The following is a 20,118-nucleotide window of genomic DNA, read 5'->3' on the forward strand; positions in this document are numbered from 1 at the left end:
CCCCCTAGGAAGTGGATTTGGACGCTCCGGATCCAACCCCGTTTCCAGGTTTTCTCCCGTCCCGGCCCTGCTTGCTCCCGCCCGTCTCCGGCCCCCCCGCCGCCCGCCCCCTCCCCCTGAGTGCCGCCCGCTGGGCCAAGTTTGTCGAGCGTCGCCGCGCACGCCGGCCAGTCAATCAGCGGCAGAGCTGAAGAGGGCACAGCCGTGCGGCCGAGGGCAGAGCGAGCCGAGCCGAGCCGAGCTAGCAGGGCGGACCAGCGCCGGGCAGCCCGAGCCGCGCGCCGCGAGCGCCCGCCGCCGCCCCTCAAGCCCTCCTCGGCCCCCGCGGCGCCTGCCACCTTCCCCTCCTTCCCCGCGCCCCTGTCCCGCCTCCGGCCAGCCCGCCCCGATCGCTGCCCCCGCGGAGCCGGGAGGTCACCGGCCCGCGCCTCCGCTCCCCTGGGCCGCGCACCGCCTCCACGCCCTCCTCCTCCTCCTCGCCGGGTTGGGCGCCTGGCACCGGGGACCGTTGCCTGACGCGCGAGGCCCAGCTCCACTTTTCGCCCCGCGTCTCCTCCTCCTGCTCTCCTCCTCCTCCTCCAACTCCTCCAACTCCCCTCGCCCTCAGACTCCGCTCGCGAGCCCCCGACTCCGCGCCCGCCCGCCACTTTCCGTCCCGCCCCGAAGGTGGGAGCGCGTCCGCCCCGGCCGGCACCATGGCACGGTTCGTCTTGCCCGCGCTGCTCTGCACCCTGGCCGCGCTCAGCGCCGCGCTGCTGGCTGCCGAGCTCAAGTCGAAAAGTTGCTCGGAAGTGCGACGTCTCTACGTGTCCAAAGGCTTCGACAAGAACGATGCCCCCACGCACGAGATCAACGGTAGGTGGGAGCCCCCGGGAGGCGAGCGCAGAGACGGGAGAAGGGGCCGCAGAAGCCCCCTCGCCCCGCCGCCCCTCGCGCCGGGCGCAGGTAGCCGAGACGGAGAAATGGGCAGGCGCGCCGGAGCGAGCCCCGACGCAGAGCGTTCGCTGCGGACGCCGGGGCCCCGGGTGCGCAGCAGGCGGAGGGGCGCCCCCGAGTTACCCGGCGGCACTCCCGCGCTCTGCTTCCTTACCCCACCCCTCCTCCCGCGGTCTCCCTGGTCCCAGGAAGCCCCAGAGGACTCTGGCCCGCAAAGTGCGTGTCACCGGCTCCCTCGCCTTTTCCGGGTTGAACTCCTTACTGGGCTCCCCGCTTTGTTGTGTGGGTGACGAGAGGTCGGGTAGGGTGGAGGTTGCCAGGTTCCGGGGGGCGCAAAACGTGGAACTTGATGTTTCATTGATGTTCTTTAAAAACCCACTCCCCGCCTCTCTTCCACCGCTGACACGGATTAGGAGTTTTAGTAGCTACAGCGGCTTTAGAAGTGGCCTTTAAAAAGCAAACGACTCTCCACTCCTCCTCCAAACCCTGACTTTTGGGGACTCTCCTGCTTTCCGGGACGTGTTGGACGAGAAGGGTATTTTCCCCCCTTTTATTTCTCACCTCATTTTAAGGGTTAATTGCACTTTAAATTACAAATCTTTGAAAGGACTGATTACTGGAAGCCTGAATCTCAGTTGGGAGATGGTTATGCAAATAGAGACCGCTTAGCCTGTGAAAAAGTTCACCGGGTTTCGGCGCTGGGGGTGCGTGGGGTGTTTGTGAAAGCCCTTCTTGCAGCGCTGGGGAGGCAGCTTTGCGGCGGGTGCCCTTCGCCCCTCCTCGCCAGGCTGGCGGCGGTGGCCGGGCCGATCCCCTCTGGGTGGCACTCATTCGCAGAGGCCAACTGTTGCGCGCAGTCCCGCGGGCCGCGCTGGGGCCAGCGGCCGCGCAGGTAGCCTCTTCGCCCCGAGGGTTCGGAAAGAACCACGAATCTAGCTGGCTGATGGCCAGCTTAACCTAACGGAGAAGTGAGCGATTCGAGCCCCGGGGGCCAAGCCTCCATTCCAAACCTTTCATGGAAGTGAGCAGAGCGCGCCTTTGCCTCGCGGTGTTGGTCACCCGGGTGGGGCGGGCAGGGGGCCGGCAGCCAGCAAAGGAAATACTGTAATTTCAACCAGGCGCTTCCAAAGGCTTAGGAAGACTTGGGGGTCATTTTTTGGGAAGGGCTATTAATAACCTTGGAGATTAAGTGCAGTCATCAATTACATAAAAATTACAAAGGTAGTTGAGGGAAGTTGCTGGGCACTTTTCTTGTGTGACCGGCATCTATCTAGAAATAGAACCTAAGAAATGGTTGGAGCAGCCTAGGACCCCACGCACCTTGGGAGTTATCAAGTAACTCGCACGTTACTGATTAGAGACTGTTTGCCCTTGAGCTGCTTGTTTTTTGGGGAGCTCACGTCTGTCTTCACAGCGGCACGATTTTATTGGTTGTAGAGCCCTAAGAAGCCCTCTTTCTTTCCCCTCTCCCTTCCGCCCCGCTCGAAAAAGTAAAGTTGAGCCAGTAGCCACTGAAGCTTGGGGGCTCCACAGGTCAGACCTGGGGTTTTTGTGCCCTGCACGGTTTGGGCCTGGGGCCCAGTGGAGATGATTGGCGTGAAGGTTACAGTTGTCATTCCCACATTTAGAAGGGATAGATGCAGCGATGCACTTAATGGGAACGTGACAAGTTTTCATCTTCTGCTCATGCAAAACAATATGTGCCTTTGAGGTGGACTGGAGGCGTTCGGGGACTGGGCTGTGAAATTGTCCTCCCCACTTTCTCCACCTGTGTTCTGTGCAGGCTTGCAAGGGCAGGACATCTTCCCCCGCCAGCATCTCAGGAAAAATGAAGTTTGAAGGGTGCCCAAGGACAGTGCTAGGTGTTCCCTTTGATTGTCATGGTCCCCAGAAAACACCTGAGGAATGTTTTTGCATAAATATTTCTCTGGACATATTCCCCCTAAAGATAAGAGCGTTATTAGTGACCAGCAGCAGGAAATGGAAGCTAATGTGCTCACACCCAAAACATTTTATTCTTTTTGTCTTGTCCTTCATCTCCCTCCCAGGGCTGCTGCTTTTATTTCCCCTTTTGAATGACCTACTGGACTGCATTCTCCCGAGGAACAAAGGAAGTGCCTTTTTAGCTGGAATCCTTGGAAGACCACCAAGGACTTTAGCTCATGCAGTGCAATTTCGCACCACTTTCAACAATAACAAAAATGCATGACTGAATGGCTCAAAAATGTGGAGTGTTAGAGGCATTCATTTGAGTGTAGGACACTGTCACAACACAGACAGACCCAAGTAAATACCTTTAGACGGCCAGTATAGAAACGGGGTAATCTTTACCATCACCCTGGCCTCTCCAGCTGCATACATTGTCGTTGTCTTCCCTGGGCTCCACTCAGATAATTTTGGTCATTTGGGAGAGCATAGTCAACGTAGCGACTTGAATGAATTAGTTGCCAGGCACTTTCCTTGGTTGGGGGTGTGTGCGTATGTTTTCTTAAGTGCAAAAAGTCCAGGATTGTTTTCCAGGCAAAGGGTCACAGTGTCTGGGTGCCTAGCCCCAAGTTTAAGGTTTGATTCTTGATGGCCTTGCACTTGCCTTCTAGAGGTTTGAAGAGGTTTTGAGAATACTCCACGGTCTTAAGGAACGTTTCAGTCTTTTTAGATTATAATTAAGATAATTTGATGTGCTCACAAGGGTGTCGGGGAGTACAGCATGCTAACAGGGCTCCGACCTAGGTCCTGCATTGCCTATCCACTTGACCCCTGAACTTAACCAAATAACGTGTAGCCTAGATGCCATGATCAAAAGGGATCTTTAACACAAAGGATGGGTTTTTGTTCAGCTTCAATGGGCATATCTTTTGGAGCACCTACTGTGTGCGATATTCTGTGCTTAGCATCATGGGGTCAGCAAGAAGGACGGGAGGGCCTCTGACACCAGGACCTTCCCAGGTAATAGGGAGATAAGTCTTGCACACACACGATTGGAATACAACATGGTGTGCGATAAGGACCATATGAGTGGTACAGATGAGGAGAAAGGAGTACCCGGGGAGTTCAAGGGAGAAGGGATTTGGGACTAGGATATTAACTTACTAATGGTAGTTCAATAGTAAAAAAAAAAAATAGTATTTATAACAAGGAATTGTAAAATCTTACCATTCTCATTGCACCTCCCTCCGTAAGGACAGGATATGCAACAATTGGCATTTATTACTAACCTAACCTTTGCTTGTAATTGTCTTGAAGAGTGAGGCAGTTGGTTAGAAACCTACTTCACCTTGCCAAAGGTCCCTTCCACAGTGACATCGAATGATACCAAGGAGAACTTTGCATCACAGGTGTGATTTGGGAGTTTTTATTTTCTTGTTCCCATTTACGCTCATGACCAGTGCACCTGTGAGTGTGCACGCATGCTCATATGTGTACCTCTGAGGGAATCACATAAGCTATGTTAGGATTACATGGGAAAACGTGTGCTGGAGAAGTAGGAATACTTTTTTTTTTTTTTTTTTTTTGCGGGGCCTCTCACTGCTGTGGCCTCTCTCGTTGCGGAGCACAGGCTCCGGACGCGCAGGCTCAGCGGCCATGGCTCACGGGCCCAGCCGCTCCGCGGCATGCGGGATCCTCCCGGGCCGGGGCACGAACCCGCGTCCCCTGCATCGGCAGGTGGACTCTCAACCACTGCGCCACCAGGGAAGCCCCAGGAATACTTTCTGATACTGCGTTGATTATTCCATGTAAGACACACAGCATATGTCTTCAAGAATTGTATTCCCTCTTACCTACTTTAAGTAGATGGGTTGGATTTTGCAGAGAACTTGTGATTTTTCTCACCTGTCAGTATAGAAATTGTCCCAAGTAGTACAGGGACTATCTCCTGGACATGCTCAAAAAAGAACTTGGTAAAAGTTCTGGCTTATGCAGCTCAATCTCTAGTTAGAACATACAAATATAAAATGTTTGATTCAGCATAATTACTATTTTCCTTTTTTGTTTGACTCACATTGGGTTGCACGCAATTTCAGGAGTAGCTGGAGAGTAGACTGAGGAATGAAAAAGGAAGGTTTTTTGTTGTCTCAACAAGGGAAACATCAGTGTTTATCTAAGTCAGTTGGGAAGGGGTCTGTGGCTCCCCAATAACATCTGTTTTAGCCCTGAGGTGGTTGCCATATATGTTCACCAAAAATGCATTTTGGCTTCAATGAAAAGATGAAAAGAGCTAGTGGCTATTAAGTGCTTTCCCTGGGCCTGGTCCTAAACAAGACTGTCTCATTTAAAGTCCACAGCAACCATATAAAATCAGAATGATGATTATATTCATCATCCCCATTTTACAGACAAACAGATTCAGAGGGATTTAGAAATCTATTCGCAGTCTTACAGCTAGTTAATGTTGGAGGTGGGATTTGAACCCCAGGTCTTATCTGACCCAAAGTATAGTCTATGCTGTGTTGTACAGATAATAAGAAAGTACCTTCCCAACTCCCATAGGGGGCTGGTCTTAGAAACAAGCTATGAGAGGACCAGCAACTAACTGGTAAAAGACCATCATCGCAGCACTATGCTGATGCTCTAGTAGAGAGATCCAGTCATGTCCTTTGCAGGCAAAGTGTTGTACCCGGACAGAGACAATCTAATGTTAACAGTAGAAGGACTGTAAATTGTATTTCCTGGGTCATGGGGAGCCCACGATAGCTTCTGAGGAGGGGAATTTCGTTAGTCAGGCTGTTTCAGGAAGATAACTAGTGGCACTGCAGAGTTCAGGGTTGGTGAGGCAAGGGGAAGGCAGGGAGAGCTGTTGGGAGGCTGTTTTAAATAGTTCTTAACTGCCTCTTGTCTGTTACATCGGATCCATGGTCTTTGCACACAGCTGTCTTGTTTCCTAGTTCATCGTGTGTGCAGGCACATGTGTGTCTTCTTGCCTCAAGTGTAAGTAACCTGAGGACAGATGGCAGCTCCTGGCATTTTGTGTGCCCAATGGTACCAGGTGCGCGAGTGCGGTGCAATATTTGTTAAACAGGTAGGGGGATGACAGATAATTGTATCGCCTTGTCTGGCAGGACACCGGTGCTATCATGGGATTATACTGCCTTGGTGATAGATCATCATCCCATGGTCTCTTGCTCTCCTGGGAAGCTTTTGGGTCTAAACATTCTGAAGTGAAATAAATTTAGAGTAAGTCTCCTAGAAATGTTGTTATAACTCGGAGAATGTTTTTATTCTTTTGGGAGTGTACTTATCTTCACCACTTCATTAATAACCGAGTGTCATAGGCATTTTTCAGAAGCATTCGGAATTCTGTTTTTCTTTCCGCCTTGAGATATACTTCTTTAAGAAACAAACAGTTGAGACTTGTGATTAGGCAATTTAGAACAAATGGAGAAGAGTAATTTAACACCTTAGATTCAGCATATAGAGCCCTCTGATGCACGTCAATTACCTTTAAAAAAAATAAAATCTTAAATTTGTTGTCTTTACCAAGGTGAAGAACACAGGCTTAAGGATATCAATATTTTATATAAGCGGGGAATTCCCTGGCGGTCCAGTAGTTAGGGCTCCGCGCTTTCACCTCCTACGCCCTGGTCGGGGAACTAAGAACCCACAAGCCGTGTGGTGTGGCCAAAAAAAAAAAGCAGACACTAAAATACGAACAGGTAAAAACTAGCATTTTCAATTCCACTTGGCTAAACATCTGTTGCTTACTATAGAGAACATGAAAGTGCAGAAAATTCATGAAGCGATTCCATCTTGGAGGTAATTTGAAATATATTTAAGTTCTGATGCATTTAATTCAGCAATCTGGTGGGAGAGAAAAATCAAAGAGATCCATCAACCAGGTATTCAACCTTTGAAAAAGAAACTCTAACAAATGTTAGAAATTAGGAAAAAAATTGAATGGAAGAGTTTAAAAAAAAAAGTCAATAACCTCCAGGAAGCCTGGAAACTATGTAAAAACATCTTATTGGAAGCCCAGATAAATGTGTGCCAGACATCAAAAAGACCAGCTGCTTGGGGGAAGAAAAAAAGAACCCGGCATGACTAACTGGCAGAGTGAAAGAGGTGCTTCAGGGAAAAAGGCATCTTTCACAAAATGGAAAGTTTAAGCCAGCAGAAGAGGGAAGTCCACGAGGTATGGCAGGGCAGGTACAAACTAGAAATTAAGTGAGCTGAAAGAATCAGAGGTGAGCCTTGCCAGGGATTTGAAAAAGGGCCCATGTGATGATAATGGTGAAAAGGGTGGTCTGAGTCCAGCCTCTTAGAGGAAAAGCAATATGGCTTCTTTAAGGGGCAGCCATGCCTGATTAACCTCCCAGAGATCTTTGAAAGAAGCAAGTGGGTGGATACAGGGAAACAGACCTAGTTTAGATTGTCAAGAATTATGCAATGGGATTCCAAGATGGAGTATATTCAGAAAATGCATTTACTTTGGGATAGGTGAGGACATTGGGTTATTGAAAAGAGGAAATAATGGAGGAAGGGCGGGGGAAGAGGGAAGAAACCCCACTGTCCTAGGTGGAGTGGTTTACATGGAGAGGCCATGGTTTCTTGAAAAGAGCAGTTCTAGCCTAGCTCTGTGACAAATCAGTTGTCTGATACCTTTGGTGAGGTTCTTTCTCCTCGATTTGAAAAATGGGAGTGGGGTTGTTAGAATACTGGATTACATCAGTGATTCTCAACCCTGGCAACGCTTTAAAGCACCTGGAGAGCTTTTTTTTTTTTAAAAAAAATAAATTTATTTATTTATTTATTTTTGGCTGTGTTGGGTCTTCGTTGCTGTGTGCGGGCTTAGTTGAGATGAGCCGGTGCTATTCTTCATTGCGGTGCACGGGCTTCTCATTGCGGTGGCTTCTCTTGTTGCGGAGCACGGGCTCTAGGCACATGGGCTTCAGTAGTTGTGGTGCATGGGCTTAGTTGCTCTGCGGCACGTGGGATCTTCCCGGACCAGGGATCAAACCCGTGTCCCCTGCATTGGCAGGTGGATTCTTAACCACTGCGCCACCAGGGGAGCCCTTGGAGAGCTTTTAAAATCCACTAGTGCCTGGGCATCACCCCAGACCAATTAAATCATACTTTCTGGCAGTGGGGCTAGGTCTTGGTAGCTTTTTAAAAGCTCCTCAGTGGCTCTAATGAGAGGCCATGGTTGAGAACCAGTGCCCTAGATGATCTGTGAGTTCCCTTCCATCTCTGAGATTCTGTGATTCTGAATTTTCCAATGAAATTCATCACAAAGTGTTATCTCAGAAGAGAGCTTTGATTTAGACCCAGTGCATGCTTGTTTCAATTTTGGCTAACTTGGATTTAAGAGGAACCTCTGGTTTGTTTATTTATTTATTTAAAAAATTTATTTGTTTTATTTATTTATTTTTGGCTGTGTTAGGTCTTCGTTGCTGCACGCGGGCTTTCTCTAGTTGCGGTGAGCGGAGACTACTCTTCAGTTGCGGGGCACGGTCTTCTCATTGCAGTGGCTTCTCTTGTTGCAGAGCACGGTCTCTAGGCACGCGGCCTTCAGTAGTTGTGGCTCGTGGGCTCTAGAGCGCAGGCTCAGTAGTTGTGGCGTGGCGCATGGGCTTAGTTGGTCTGCAGCATGTGGGATCTTCCCGGACCAGGGCTCAAACCCGTGTCCCCTGCATTGGCAGGAGGATTCTTAACCACTGCGCCACCAGGGAAGTCCAGGAACATCTGTTAAACTTGGGAAAAATATTTTTTAATCAAGACGCAAGTATATGCCATAACCAGTGATGCTTTGCTGAGGGTGGAGAAATAAGACTAGGACATTGAGAGTACTTTGGAGAGAATTAGACAGGAATCCAGCCTTTCTGTTGTTTATTGATTGTCAGTGTGCTAGGTGATACTTCTTCCCCTCTCTTTATTGGTAAATAAAAGAAATCTCTTTATCCCTTACTTTAATGTCCTCTTTGCCATGTGTTTATTCTCTTCAAGTATCTTATCAAGAAATAGAAGTACAGTAAATCCCTAGGCTTCTGGCCGGCACAACCATCCAGAACACAGCTGGGAATGTGGAAGTAAGCAGAAAAGCTAAATGATGGAAACAGCTGTCATAAAGCCCATGCATTCTACTTGGAGAAAAGGCCTTCAGAAATTTGTCATCCGCAATCATTGATTTTTTTTTTTTTCGGTATGCGGGCCTCTCACTGTTGTGGTCTCTCCAGTTGCAGAGCACAGGCTCCGGACGCGCAGGCTCAGTGGCCATGGCTCACGGGCCCAGCCGCTCCACGGCATGTGGGATCCTCCCAGACCGGGGCACGAACCCGTGTCCCCTGCATCGGCAGGCGGACCCCCAACCAGTGCGCCACCAGGGAAGCCCCGCAATCATTGATTGAATAGCTCTTCTATCAAGAGCAGAATGCTAGGTGCTGGGGATTCAAAGAGTTCCTTTAAAACCAGAATCAAGCTTTTTTGAGGCACTTACATTCAAATTAGGTAGATAGGGTTTAAATGTGGGAAGATAAAAAGTTTAGGTTACCTGGCTTCCCAGCACTACTTGCTACTCCTTACCTGATTAGGGTTGTGGACCCATCAGAGGGGTTTGGAGGCAGGCAACCACTGGACCGCCAGGGAAGTCCCTCAGGGCAGTATTAAATAATTGTATATTCTGATTTAAAAGTTCCGAAGGTTTTTTTTTTTTCTTTTTCTGCACCATGTAGCTTGTGGGATCTTAGTTCCCCCACCAGGGATTGAACCTGGGCCCTCAACAGTGAAAGCGCAGAGTCTTAACCACTGGACCGCCAGGGAATTCCCAGAAAGTATATTTTAGAAAGAGTGGACATCTTCTAAATACAAAAAATTGCTCTTGAAAGCACATTACCTTTTTAGAGCACCTAGTTTCCCAACAGTGCTGGGTCAATAAGGAGTAAATTCTGTGTGTCACTTTGTCCTTTTTTGGAAAAAAAAAAGTATATTAATACCACTGAGTATTACTAATTCAGTGGTTTACTCACTTCAGAGCTTTTGGTTGGTGATTTTGTTCCTCTGCACCTTGTCTTCTAATCCCCATAGAATGTCAGATACTGCTGTTACCACCTGCTGTGCTCAGCTTGGGAAACTGACATGCTGACCTGAAGCCACTAAAGGCAAGAGTTGGTTTTGAGTTAGATGTGACAGGTTTAAATATGTGAATATTGGTTTCCCTTTTATACATTTACCAAACTAAGTAAATGGATAATCATATTTAAAGAAACACTAGAAGTTAAGGACGGGAGTACTGTGTTAAGAATGAGGACACATTTGAGGGTCCTTGTCTCTGATGAGGTGGCTGTTGGAACCTTTAAAGGAAAAGAAGCTGTTGCTGCCCGATCACGGCCATGTAGCTCCAGCTTTTATCACACTGCCCGGCACATGGTAGGTGTTAGAGAAATGTTTGTGGTTCACAAAGAAGTTCAAGCATGATTTGTGACTTTTGTATTCATTCTGGGAATGAATATTTCTATTCATCCATCCCTTTTAATTCAATTAACTTAGTTTTAGCTATTTATTTTAAAATTTCTAGTACGTTTAGTCCTAGATGCCTAAGTGAGAAAGAGAATCTTTTTTTTTTTTTTACTTGGAATGTAGTGTTTGTTATTTCTCAGCTTGCTCAGAGGTGGGAGCTAAGTATTTCATGTGGTTTGTTTTAATCCTGGTAGACAAACGGTTGCTGCTTCTTACATTGTCTGTTCCAGACATTAACAGGAACTCCGCTGTACCTGCAGAGATGCTTCTAGAAAAAATAGCCTTTGCTCCTGTTCCTTGCTTTAGACTCTCAGCCAGGTGTTCGCGTCCCTCCCCTTCCCCAGGCAGTTCAGGTTGGGCCCCAGACAGGGTTGCCCTCTTTGTCTAGTCTAGCTCAAGGTCACCTGGTCCCCACTTCATCCCAGCCATCTTTTCATGCCAGTCCTTTCTCCTCCCAGCTACTTTGTCCGTTGGCTTTCGCAAGCCTCTCTAAGCCTGGCTTCTTTCTTGATGTTGGGCTTCTGTCTACAGGAGCAGACTGGGAAGTGGTTTCTTTTGGACTGCAGAGGTTTCCTTAGTTCTCCAAACCCTTGACGTCGGCATCCCAGCAAGCATCAAGCCGCAGAAAAAAATTTTCCCTTCAGTTATTGTTTCTATTCCACCACCCGGGTTTGTCTCCGTTGAGTTTTCAGTCTGGTGTTTGGTTAGAGATGAAAACAAAGAACTGTGTCCTTGCAAACTGCAGTGTGAAGCATGTGGTTAACAGTTACTACTTGCAATGGTCCAGCCTGAGTGGGAGTATCATTTTTCTTGGCAGTCACTTCACAGAAAGTCCTGCTTCTTTGGTGCCAGAATAAGCAGTCATTGCATTCCTTACAATTTATAGTCAAATTATTATCTACCATTGTTAAAATTGCCTTAATTATGGAATATTTCCCCATGCTAAGATTTTAAAAAGCAACGCAAGACAACTTTTCACTGGCGTACTTCAGAAATACTCCTTAAAAATCACTCTCTGACTAGGATGTCAGAGGCTATGATGAGGAATAGTTTTTTGTTTTTATGGGGAGAATTTTTTTTTTAAGGGGAGGAGTGCAGTGGGTTCACTTTAAACCGAATCCTAACTAACTGCCCCCAGCTGGCTGGTTGGTTAGTTGGTTAATATTCTGCCTTGTTTATCCCCAGTTTGGAAGTAACTTTCTTTTTCCCCTGCCTCTTCAGGTCCCACAAGCCTGGATTCATTCTGGGAAGAAGGCTTTACTGGTGGGAGGTGGGTTGATCATTAAGCAGTGTGGCGATGGGAGAAGATGGTCTTGTGTCTTTCAGGTTGGAGGGCAAATGAAGAAATCAGAACCTTCCAAGATAAGAGACTGTTCGTTTTCTTGGGATCAGAACAAAGGTTTAGGTGACTGGGTGGGAAATGTTTCTGTTTAGATGCTCTCTCAGAATCTCTGCCTTTGAGCTCTGCTTTCAATATGGATCCAAGAATCTGTCCTCTTCTCTACCACCTCGATAACTACTGTCCTGATCTCATCTCCCATCACCTCTTCCCTGGATTATCACAGTTGCCTCTGACGAGTCTCTCTGCTCTGGCTCTTGCTCCAGCCTCTTCCCCACCAGTGTGTTCCCAGCACATTAGCCAGTGTGATCCTATTCTGTTAAACCTCACTCTGACCTTATCACTTGTGCTCAAAGTGCTCCAGTGACTCCCATTGCCACCCAGACCGAAAGCCAGAAGCTTAGGAGGCCTTACAGGGTCTGCCTCTGGCCCCCTCCCATGCCAGCCTGCGCTTTTTATCATTTTCCCCCATATACTGGTCTGTCTTCCTCAGCAGGGCTGGCTCCCTCACAGGGTTCTGGGCTTTGCTTACCTATCCCCTTCATGGAGGAGCCTTTCCTGACCTCTGTGTAAGCTAGAATGCCTCCCACAGACACTTTGTCCCTCTCCCTCACTGCTTTGTTCAGTTCTCACAATCTGACCTAAGGGCAGGGACTTTGCCTCTTTTACTCACTGCCCTACACCTAGTGTCTAGTGTGTTGCTTGGCACTCGGATGTTTCTTGAATGAATGCATGAGTGATTCCTCCTGGCAAGTAGCGTGCTCTTAACCGTCCGAAAGCTTTTTCCTGACTAAGAGCATCCTACTTGTGAGTGTGAGGCTACACATCTGACCCTCCATCTGTAGAAAGAGGGTGCCTAGGCCGAAGGTTCATTCAGCAACTACTTTCGAGTACCTCTGAATTGATGGGCATGGTGCTGGGCACTGAGGGTGAGGCAGCGACCAAAGAGGACACAGGCTTTGCATGCATGGCGTCACGGTCTAAACGGCGAGACACATATTGACTTGGTAATTCTCCAAATCAGTATTTAGTGACAGTTCTGATAACTACTTTGAAGGAGGAGAAGTAGTCTTGAGTGCATATTGCACATGACCGGAGTGGAGCACAGTGTGTTGGAACTTTAGACCCCCCATTTAGGCCCGTGGGGCTTTTCTCACTTCCTAGGAGATGTGCGTTTTACACCATCACAACCACCGCCCCTGCAACTTGAATGGCAGGGTCTGTTACTGCCAGTGGGTCCTGAGGCGAAGGCCGGAGTACTTGGAACAGCACAGGGGAGATGGGCCTAAGTTAGCGAGGCTTACCCGGAGCACTCTTCTCTGGTTTCCTCTCTTGGCCATCATTTTAGAGATGGGGCTTACATGGGCACCAGAAAGTGCACGGTGAACTCTTGTGTCACTTTGCACGGTTGTCTTCTGTTGTCGGGGTGCTCTGTGGAGGAACCACCAGGTACCATGAGTACTGAAGCCTCCAGGTTTCTGTGAAAGGTCAGCGTCCACTCTTAGCCCCACAGAGACCACAGAAATGCTAGTTTTTAGAAAATATTTTATTGAGGTATAGTTGATTTACAATGTTGTGTTTAATTTCTGCTTGGCAGCAGAGTGACTCAGTTATACATATACATTCTTTTTCCTATTCTTTTCCATCATGGTTTATCACAGGATACTGAATATAGTGCCCTGTGCTGTACAGTAGGACCTTGTTGTTTATCTATCCTATATATAACGGTTTGCATCTGCTAATCCCAAACTCCCAATCCTTCCCTCCCCCACCCCTCCCCCTTGGCAACCACAAGTCTGTTCTCTATATCTGTGAGACTGTTTTTGATTCGTAGGTATGTTCATTTGTGTCGTATTTTAGATTCCACATGTAAGTGATATCATGTGGTATTTGTCTTTCTCTGTCTACTTACTTCACTTAGTATGATAATCTCTAGGTCCACCCATGTTTGCTGCAAATGGCATTATTTCATTCTTTTTAATGGTTGACTAATATTCTGTGTATATACATATGTATATATACATGTGTATGTATATATACACATGTGTATGTGTATATATACATATATGTATGTATGTACACCACGTCTTCTTTATCCATTCATTTGTCGAGGGACATTTAGGTTGTTTCCATGTCTTGGCTATTGTAAATGGTGCTGCTATGAACATTTATATAGCGTGTATCTTTTCAAATTATCCTTTTGTCCAGGTATATGCCCAGGAGTGGGATTGCAGGATCATATGGTAACTCTGTTTTTAGTTTAAGGAACCTCCGTACTGTTTTCCATAGTGGCTGCACTAATTTACATTCCCACCAACAGTGCAAGAGGGTTCCCTTTTCTCCACACCCTCTCCAGCATTTATTTGTAGACTTTTAAATGATGGCCATTCTGACTGGTGTGCGGTGGTACCTCATTGTTGTTTTTGATTTGCATTTCTCTAATAATTGAAATGCTAGTTTTTTTGACCAGTGAGTGGCTCAGCATGAAGCCCTCCGGCCCCTCAGTGACTATTCCAGTAGAATTCTGGGTCAGCAGAAATGGGCCAGATGCTCTTGCCAGTTGGCAGCAGGATTCCTTCCCTCTCCAAGCCTTTATGAATGGCAACCAAGTGTGCGGGTCTCCAAGACAGGGAGACCCTGGCTGTGCGGATGAGTGCAGAGGCTGGCCAGGGAGATAGGATTGTAAGGAAATGCAGCCCAAGTGATAAGTGTTCTAGCAGTTATCATCGGAACAGGATGGGAAGGAGCATTCCCTGCCGTACACTGAGCCCCTCAGAACAGGGTTGTCCCCATTTCAAGAAGGAGTGTATTTCAGAATTTTATTATATATATATTTTTAAATTGAAATAGGATTGATGGTTTTCAGAATTTTAGATGAGTACTCTGGATAAAAATAGGGCCTTATTTTTGTTAGTATGTTCGGAAATTCCAAGCTCTAATGAGGAACCCTGAGGCTGAATTATGTATAGGCACCACCTTGCGTGCTTGACAGTTTTACCTACCAGTGCACAAGTAGTCATGAGATCCCAGTATTCCCAGTGTTTCCCGGTTACAAACCAGTGGTTTTCACCATCTTCTAATCCAGACCCCCTCCTTTTACAGCAAGGACAGTCTGTATTGCAGTGATGAAGGCTGAAGCCCCAAGTTCTTGATTTAACGTAGTGAACTGGCTGTATCTGTAGTAAATGGGTGCGTATGTTTGTATGCAAGGGCCAAGTCTTGCGTAGATATGCAGATTAAGGTGTTCCCTATTTTATATATGGATTTAAATATGAAGATTTTGGCATATGCCCTATTTTAAATACAATAGGCTGGCACTATCAATATATAAGGATAAGTTGCCTGATTAAAAATAGAAATAAGCATTTTGTTTCTTGTCCAATCAAGCAAATGGTCCATATGCTATGAAGTGCTCATGGTTTGGACTAAGATGTGTGGGTTCATGCTGGGGCAAACCAGTCCTTAGCTATCTAAACATAGCTTTAAGTTTAGGGAGAAGTGATTAATTGTCTCTGGTTTTATTTTTAAAACAGACACAGCATGGACCATTTTTTCCAATAACCTCTTAGTGTTTCTCTTAGAGCCCAGAGATTTTCTTCGTTGCCCCTAAGCTCAAGAATGAAGTAAAATACAGTGAGATTCTGGGATAATGGAGGCTGAGGCTAAGCTTGTTTATCTCTGCTGGATCTGTAATAAAAGGGTTTCCTAGGCAAATGAATGGTGTAAATAAGATCTTAGGAGATGTTTGACACCTGCATAGGGGAAGCGAGGATCTCCAAACACCTCAGGAACAGCCATTTTAATTGAAACCATTGTGTTAATTACAAGTATCTCTCTTTATTGAAGTAGGGTCTCTAAGTTACTTTAAAACTTCGGATGGTGGGAGAGTGGGGAGAAGTCACTTTGGGTTTAAAAGTGATAAATCTGTGTTTCTTTAAAATATTGTATAATTCAACTCATATTCCCTCCAATTAGTCAAATTTATAGAAGGCATTTCTGTAATTGACCATAGCAACATGAGCAACTAATGGCAGTTCTGCTGTTAGGGCAGGATATGTTTTCCTTCTTGAAGTCCCAGCAGCTGTTGTATCCTCAGAGTTTTCAGAAGGGAAAAACAACCCGAAAAATTGAGATGTGTTTTTCATGTGAGAGGAATGCAAGCTGATCACTAAGAATAAAGGGAAATGACTGCATTGGCGCAGTTATTAATTTCAGAAATGTCTTTGAATCTGTGCTGTATGCCGGAGTGTTATGCCAATGCTTTGTGGCTTCCTGGGGTGACACTTAAGAAATGTAAGATTTAGATCCTGTATTTTGCCAAATATGAATTGCCTCAGTATTAAGTGTTTTTCTTAAAAAATTGGTTGTAAAGGAATTTTTCACCATTTTCAAGTTACTTGATGTGTGATCAAACCTTAAATTTTCATAATAGTGTATATTTAGTAGTGTGCGCTCTTGTGGAAGAAAGCAGAACCCCAACTGCAGACAGCTTCCAAGGGACCATTAAAATGTCCTTAAAGTATTTCACTTGTATAGTCATTCTTGGAAATGAAGGACAATTTTGATCCTTAATTTAAAAAAGGAAGAATAGGGCTTTCCTGGTGGCGCAGTGGTTGAGAATCCGCTGCTAATGCAGGGGACACGGGTTTGATCCCTGGTCTGGGAAGATCCCACATGCTGCGGAGCAACTAAGCCCATGCACCACAACTACTGAGCCCACGTGCCACAACTACTGAAGCCTGCGCGCCTAGAGCCTGTGCTTTGCAACAAGCCCGCGTGCCTAGCGCCCGTATGTTGCCACCGCAATGAGTAGCCCCCGCTTACCACAACTAGAGAAAGCCCACACACAGCAACGAAGACCCAATGCAGCCAAAAATGAATGAATGAATGAATTTATGTTAAAAAAAAGGAGTTACTCCCTCTTAATTGGAGGGAATATTAAAAAGAAAAAAAAAGGAAGAATAGGTACTTCCTTGGCCATCCAGTGGTTAGGACTCCAAGCTTCCACTGCAGGGGGCACGGGTTCGATTCCTGGTGGGGGAACAGATCCCACATGCTGTGTGGCACAGCCAAAATAAAAAAACAAAACAAAACCCCAGGAAGAATAGCAGGACATTTTACTCCAGCTAAATGTAAAATGTTGGAGATTTCTTCAAATACCACATCACTTCAGTATGTTTCTTGGTTGTATTGAATTCTGTCCACTGAAGTAGTTGACTTTTGTGCTTTTGTTCTTTTCTAAACAATTTATTGTAACCTTGACCAGGCCCTTCTCATCTCCTTTCTCTTCTCTTCCTTTCCTAATATTTGTTTTGTTTAATCAGTCAATATTGATACATTTTTTCCATTTAAAAAAACAACCAAGAGGGACTTCCCTGGTGGTCCAGTGGCTGGGCCTTCAGCGCTCCCAATGCAGGGGGCCCAGGTCCAATACATGGTCGGGGAACTAGTTCCCGCATGCCATAACCAAAGATCCCGCATGCCGCAACCAAGACTCGGCGCAGCCATATAAATAAATATTAAAAAAAAACAACAACAAGAAGAGGCTAACGTGATTTCATTAGCCCTCTAATTGCTTTATTAATGGAAACCTGTTGGTCCGTCCAAGAGCAAGGGTGCTGGTGACCGGTTCTTCAACCATATGTCTTTAATTTTTAAAGATCTGGCAGGGCCTGAAACTTTGAGAAGTCATGTCATTTTCTTCCAAGGTTTTAAAAATTTAACTGTAATATAAACCCTACCTACTTAAGATTATTTAGTCCACATTCAGTAAGATTCCTACAATCATAGTGATCATCATTATTTTAGTTACAATAGATAGTATGTACTGAGCACTCATTATGGGTCTTTTTGGAAAGCATTATGTAGAGTAACCCATTTTATATAAACAGAAAATAAAAAGACACGATGGAAGGAGAAGGGAATGAGGAATTCTAAAAGCAAGGCTTATGCCAGTGAGTGGGCTATGCCAGTAGGCTTTCCAGGTAGCATTTATCTGAGAAAAAGAAACCTGACAGTTCTTCAGGCAGGACACTTTCTTGTTGTTACTAAACCTGGAACGAATTTATTATATAGGTTTTTACGTAAAAGACATCAAACAGTGTTATCAATATGATGTCATTTATTGTACTGATCTCCCATAAAAGCCCCAAGAAACAGCATTTGAGAAATTCAGTCTGGCTTTCAGATCCATGGTATTATCTTCAGTCTAAAGAATTCACCTCTTCTACCTTTCTGGGTAACTGCTTCCTTTTTGTGTATGAATTCATATCTCTTGGTCTCTGAGTCAGAGCTCTCCTGTAACAACCCCATGATATCAGCAAGTACAGCCACCTGCAATGTCCAGAAAACCAGAAAGAGTTACATACCAGGGGAAGTGAGAGCCTGTGGGCTGAAGCCACTTTAGATCTAGGGATTGAAACCATTTTGGGGAGCTGGACAGCATCTTTGATTCTTCAGGCATTTTTCTTCTCCCTGTCCTAACTCTGCTCTCAGGACTTTGTACCTGGCACTGAGAATTGTCAGAGTGTCATTTGGCCTCCAGAGATTGCTGTTTATGGTAGGTTACATATTTTCCAATTGAAAAGATGATATAACAGTAATAATAATGAGTAACTTTTATATCCTTTGCACATCACAGCCCAATCCCTATTCACATGTACACGTTTCTATGTGGCTTAAATTATAGTACTTGGTGTATCTGCTATTTTTCCAGTTTGATTGAGATATAGTTGGCATACAGCATAATGATGTGATTTACATATACCATGAAGTGATTATCACAAGTTTAGTTGAACATTCATCGTCTTGTATAGATAGAAAATTAAAAAAATAGAAAAAAATTTTTTTCTTGTGATGAGAACTCTTAGGATTTCCTCTCTCAACAGCTTTCATATATAACATACAGCAGTGTTAATTCTATTGATCATGCTGTACATTACATCCCTAGTACTTATTTATCTTATAACTGGACATTTGTACCTTTTGACCACCTTCATCCAATTTCTCCTGTATCTGCTATTTTTAACATAACATGAAAAATGCTTCTGTAGTTCTATAGAATTCAAATTTTCTAATAACTGTATGGTAGTCCCGGAAGTTGATGTACCAGAATCTGTTTTACGTACCCCATACGGCTGTTTAGTTATTTCTGGTGGTTTGTAGATGTGTGTGTTGGGTTTTACATTGAGCACAACGATGATCATCTTCATCCCTATGTGTTTGGCTTCTGTTGAAGAACTTCCTTAAGTTAAATTTTATGTAAATCTCTGTTGTTTTTTTTTAATTTCAGAAAGCTTAAAAAAAAAAAAGGAAACGTTCCCCTGGTGTCTCAAGCGTGCTGGCGGCACACTCCAGCCTCCTCTGTTCAGGTGTGCAGGGAAGAGAGAGGAGAGGAAATCCGAGGTTTAACCCAGGGACTTGGTCAGCTCTAAGAGTTCAGTTGTTTTTTCCAGCATTTCCCAGATGCACCCTCTCTCAGCTCTTGCCAGGAACCTACATGTACTTTGGTCCCTAAAAACCTAGTTCAGCAATAATCCCAGAAACAGCTCAAATGTTGGTTGGTGGGAGGGGGGATTAAACCTGAAGGCGAGTATGAATGAGCTGCTTGCAGGGCAATGCCTTTTTCTCTGGTTCTTCTGCCCTTTGATTGGAGGAGGGTTTCCCACATGTCTGTGTGTCCCACTTAAAACAAAACAAAGGGGAAAACCCCAAACAAAACCCTTCCTAAAAACATTTGTCATCTAAACAGAACTTCCTAGAAAGCAGTGTCATTTTTTCTCAAAGGAGGGGCTTGTAATAACCCTCCTTCTCACTCCTCTCCCAGTTTTTGACAATGAGAAGATTTTATGACTATTAGTGAAATGGCTTAATTCAGCTTCTTATTCTCTATGGAAAATAACTTTGCTATGCCTAGTGTCTGTCTCTGGTCAAAGGGCGTTCCCTCTGTCATTGACTTCCACGGTTTGTCTGCTTTCAGCTTTGTGATCGGGAGGGTACAGTCTCGCCTTTTAAATTGTCCACTTCATCTTTTATCTTTCAACAGGTCCTGGAAAGAAATCGTCCAACGGCTTCTTTCCAGTGTCAGTTTTTGAAAGATCCGTGGCTTGCTTTATTTTGACAGGTGGCTGGTGAAAGAGGTGCTTACAGGGTGGGGTGAAGGAGGAGGGGCATCTCAGTGCAGAGAGAGGAGAGAGGTTAGCTGCTGCTTCTGGGGCTTTCTGACACAGGGCGAGTGATTATTGTGCTCTTTCTCCTCAACGGGGCCTTGAGAGAGGAGTTTGCCGACAAGGCCTCCAGTTGGAAGACAGCTGTACCCTTTTTAGGACCGTTTCGGGGTCTTTGCCTTTTACTGGGAGCAGAATTAGAATCTGGAGAGGATGCAACTGTGTAGATTA

At 45.7% G+C, this 20,118-nt stretch overlaps 1 protein-coding gene across 1 annotated transcript in view; it reads left to right on the forward strand.

The window, feature by feature from the left end:
* Window positions 1-517: 517 nt before the first annotated feature.
* GPC4 (glypican 4) overlaps window positions 518-20,118 on the forward strand; it is a 108,478-nt gene continuing 88,877 nt past the window's right edge. The window contains exon 1 of the mRNA XM_022554283.2: window positions 518-855. Within this exon, the coding sequence (XP_022409991.1) occupies window positions 696-855 (160 nt within the window). The 5' untranslated portion in view covers window positions 518-695. The remainder of the gene's footprint in view (window positions 856-20,118) is intronic.

The sequence above is a fragment of the Delphinapterus leucas genome, chromosome X (genome assembly GCF_059928025.1).
Source record: "Delphinapterus leucas isolate spDelLeu-1000000601 "Yukka" chromosome X, BTC_Dleu_Yukka2, whole genome shotgun sequence".
NCBI lineage: Eukaryota > Metazoa > Chordata > Mammalia > Artiodactyla > Monodontidae > Delphinapterus > Delphinapterus leucas.